General features: G+C 43.7%; 1 protein-coding gene across 1 annotated transcript in view; it reads left to right on the top strand.

Moving 5' to 3' along the window:
* The window catches only part of LOC108571377, a 34,435-nt gene that overhangs the window by 27,502 nt on the left and 3,673 nt on the right, over positions 1-3,260 (top strand). Inside the window, exon 3 of the mRNA XM_017933395.1 lies at positions 581-794. Within this exon, the coding sequence (XP_017788884.1) occupies positions 581-794 (214 nt within the window). The remainder of the gene's footprint in view (positions 1-580; positions 795-3,260) is intronic.

Here is a 3,260-nt window from a genome sequence, read left to right as displayed (position 1 = left end):
TTTTGTTCGTTCCTTCGAGCAATATCAAGGGTAGCTTATTTCGAAGAAATCGTTGCCACGCTGTTAAGGGAGCGAGAGAGTGAGATAGATAGAGAGGGGAGAGATCCGATGGTCGCGAATTATTGTGCACACATAGAGACATACCACATGGCGATTAATTAAAATCTGAACCGATAAAGGGGCACATTTGTCGATAGAATGAGCTACATATATCTATATGTATATAGATATATAGATACATATATAGACAGACAGAACTAAATTACTTCCTCTTTTTTATCGAACGACTTTGAACGGTGGTAGAAGAAACGTTTCCAATTTCGTCTGGGAACAAATGATGGAAAATTCGATCTGTAATAAAAGGCAGTGGCATTCCAGCTTCACTGTAACGTGAAATTTTAGCTAGTCTCCGCATAGACAGACCGTAAGAGGAGTGAGAGAGAGAAAGGTGGATCCATCGTCATTAGAGACAGATCCCTCTTTTTACTCGTTTCACAGGCTTCATGACCAATTCCGCAGGACCCACCACCAACGACGTCGGATCATTCTTGTTAACGAGACTTTTTTGCCGTGCCTCCAGGTGTCGTGGATCAAGCGGAAGAACGTTCAGGAGTTACTGACCGTAGGACTGACAACGTACGCGAACGACGAGCGGTTCCAGGCGATTCATTTTCACCACAGCGAGGATTGGACTCTTCAAATAAAATACGTTCAACCGAGGGATGCCGGATTGTACCAGTGCCAAGTATCCACCCATCCACCCACCAGTATATTTCTGTTCCTCGAGGTTGTCGGTAAGCGTGAAATTAAGCACCGATACATAAGCTATTCGCGTACAGCCTATCTTATAATACCGTCTATTCCCCTCTTTTTTTTTGTTTTTCCACTCCGATTCTAGCACACCTCTGTGTGCTTGTGTTTGTCAGCTGAACGCGTCTATTTTCCGGGAAATTAATATTCCGCGATTGTTTCTGAATGGAGAGAGAATGAACGTGAATGAACATCGTTAGTATCGCTACTTTGGTGGAAAATTTGAACGATGCTCGGGGAAAAAATTTGTTTTCTATTTCTTTCACGAGAGAAATTATTTTCTAGTTGTCCTAAAATTTAACTGGAACCGAAAGCCTGGAACCTTTTAATTTTACGAAAGAGAGAGATAGAGAGAGAGAGAGAAAGAGAGTACGTGTGTACGTATGACGGTAGGAAAATGACTGATTTTCTATGAAAGAAGCGTGCATTTTCCGATTGGAACCAGCCCACATTTGATTTTCAACAGGCACACATTGACCATGTTGGCGACGCGACGCGGCGGGCAGGAGGCCGCTGCCCAATTTTCCCGCCGCGTTTAATACACCTTTCAGCGTCTCGCGTGAATTTCCGGTCCCGATTGAAAAACCGGGGCTGGCCTCTCAACCAGGCCGGATGGAATAAATTAAATTCTAGTTTATTCTGTCGAGTGGTTAATGAAATTGAAATAAACGTTTCGAAAGAGAGATTCACTCGTCGTTGTTCGTTTGCGCGTTCCACGATCATATTCGACAAGCACGATAGAAATATCACTTCGATTACGCGTATCGATCCAACACACGATTCCATCTCTCTCTTTTTCTCCTACTTTTTTCGTTTTATCGATATGTACACCCAATCGACACACACGTAGAGTACCTACTCCACCTGTGCCACCCGCACACACACACACACACAGTCACACAGGTTCCATAAAATATAATCTTCCTTCTCTCGATTTTATTACTGTTTCCTTCGAATCTACCCGTGTTTCACGATTATTTTCACCGTCTGTTTTCCTACCGTTTTCGCAATTACGTCACAGCGGCAATAACGAATATTACATAGCACAAGGGGAGAAGGTTTAAACGTCACCGATACAACAGTCGTAGAACACGGGTCCCTTTCGTTGGATGGTGGTGTGTGTGTGCGCGCGCGCGCGAGCACGAAAAGTAGCAAAGCTTTCTGCGAAAGGGGGCAAGTAAAGAGCATCGTCGCTACTCAGAGACAGTACTACACTTTTGTCCTGTTTTCCTGATAAGAGGCCTGCCGCTATCGGAATATCTACAGCAAACACACTTTTTTTCGCCTTATGTACTAGCTGCAGAAGAAGCAAAGGAAGAAGAAGAAGAAGAGATAGAAAAGGTTGGCAGTTTAAGAATTGCCGCATTTCTTCCATCTCAGTTCGCCTATTTCTTCCACAATTTTCCTCTCTCTCTCTATCTCCGACAGCTTCTTCATTTTGCTCCTCTTTTTTCCCCTCATTTCTTTTTCTTCATTTTACTTTCACCCCGTATTTCGCAGCACGCTCTCTCTCACTTGCTCTACTTCTGTTACGATTTAAGTGTTTACATTTTCCTCCCTATTTACGCAGCCTCCGCGTGTCGAGGAGAGAGGTCCAATGGCACTCGAAAAAGGGCGAAAGCACTTTTATCTGGATTTTATTAAGCCGACAGGCCGATCAATAGCGAGAAAATGCTTTTTTTTATCAGACGCAGGAGGCAGAAGTTTCGTGAATTACGACGTTCGGTCCCGGCGTCGCCATTTTAACCGACGTTCTACCATTCCCTTTTTCTCTATTCCTCTCTTTCTCTAACTTCGCTGGTATGTTTGCGTATTTGCATTTAGATTCCAGTTTTTGGAAGTACCTCTCCTCTATATCTATAGATCCGTAAACATATATATATATTAACACACACACACACACGCGTGTGTGTATTGTATATACACGTACATACGCACGTATACTCTATGCACGTGCGTGTAGGCGCATGTGTGTGAGTCTCGCTATCTAATTTTGCCCGGGTTTCCGGGACCGTGTTTTTGTCGTGACATCTGACGGATACGTACGAGAGCATTTCTCAGGTACTTTTAATATTTATGCTCCCCCGTACCTTCCTCCTTTCCAACCCTCTCGTACCACCACACGCGAATCTAGGACGTGTAATATTTACGTTCCTTCTTCCACGCTTGAAATTCATGGGCCGAGATTTTTCTGATCTGAGGGATGATATATAACAGGATCGCCGTGGGGACGTTTCGATTATGGCATTTTATATGCTGCTAAATGGTCACGGTGGTTTATAACACGCGACATGGACGAATGTAGGTCTCTCTACGCTGTGAGATATATTAGACGAAGTAACTGTACGAGCTTTCCGATGATCGATTCGAATCGATACGTTAATTAATCCACGTAGCAGCTAGTAAGCTAGTTTCGACAGCTATTTTGATCGACGTGAATTTCGAACTCC

This window comes from Habropoda laboriosa, unplaced genomic scaffold (assembly GCF_001263275.1).
Source record: "Habropoda laboriosa isolate 0110345459 unplaced genomic scaffold, ASM126327v1 scaffold57, whole genome shotgun sequence".
NCBI classification, from domain to species: domain Eukaryota; kingdom Metazoa; phylum Arthropoda; class Insecta; order Hymenoptera; family Apidae; genus Habropoda; species Habropoda laboriosa.
This window is presented reverse-complemented; position numbering and strand designations above follow the sequence as displayed.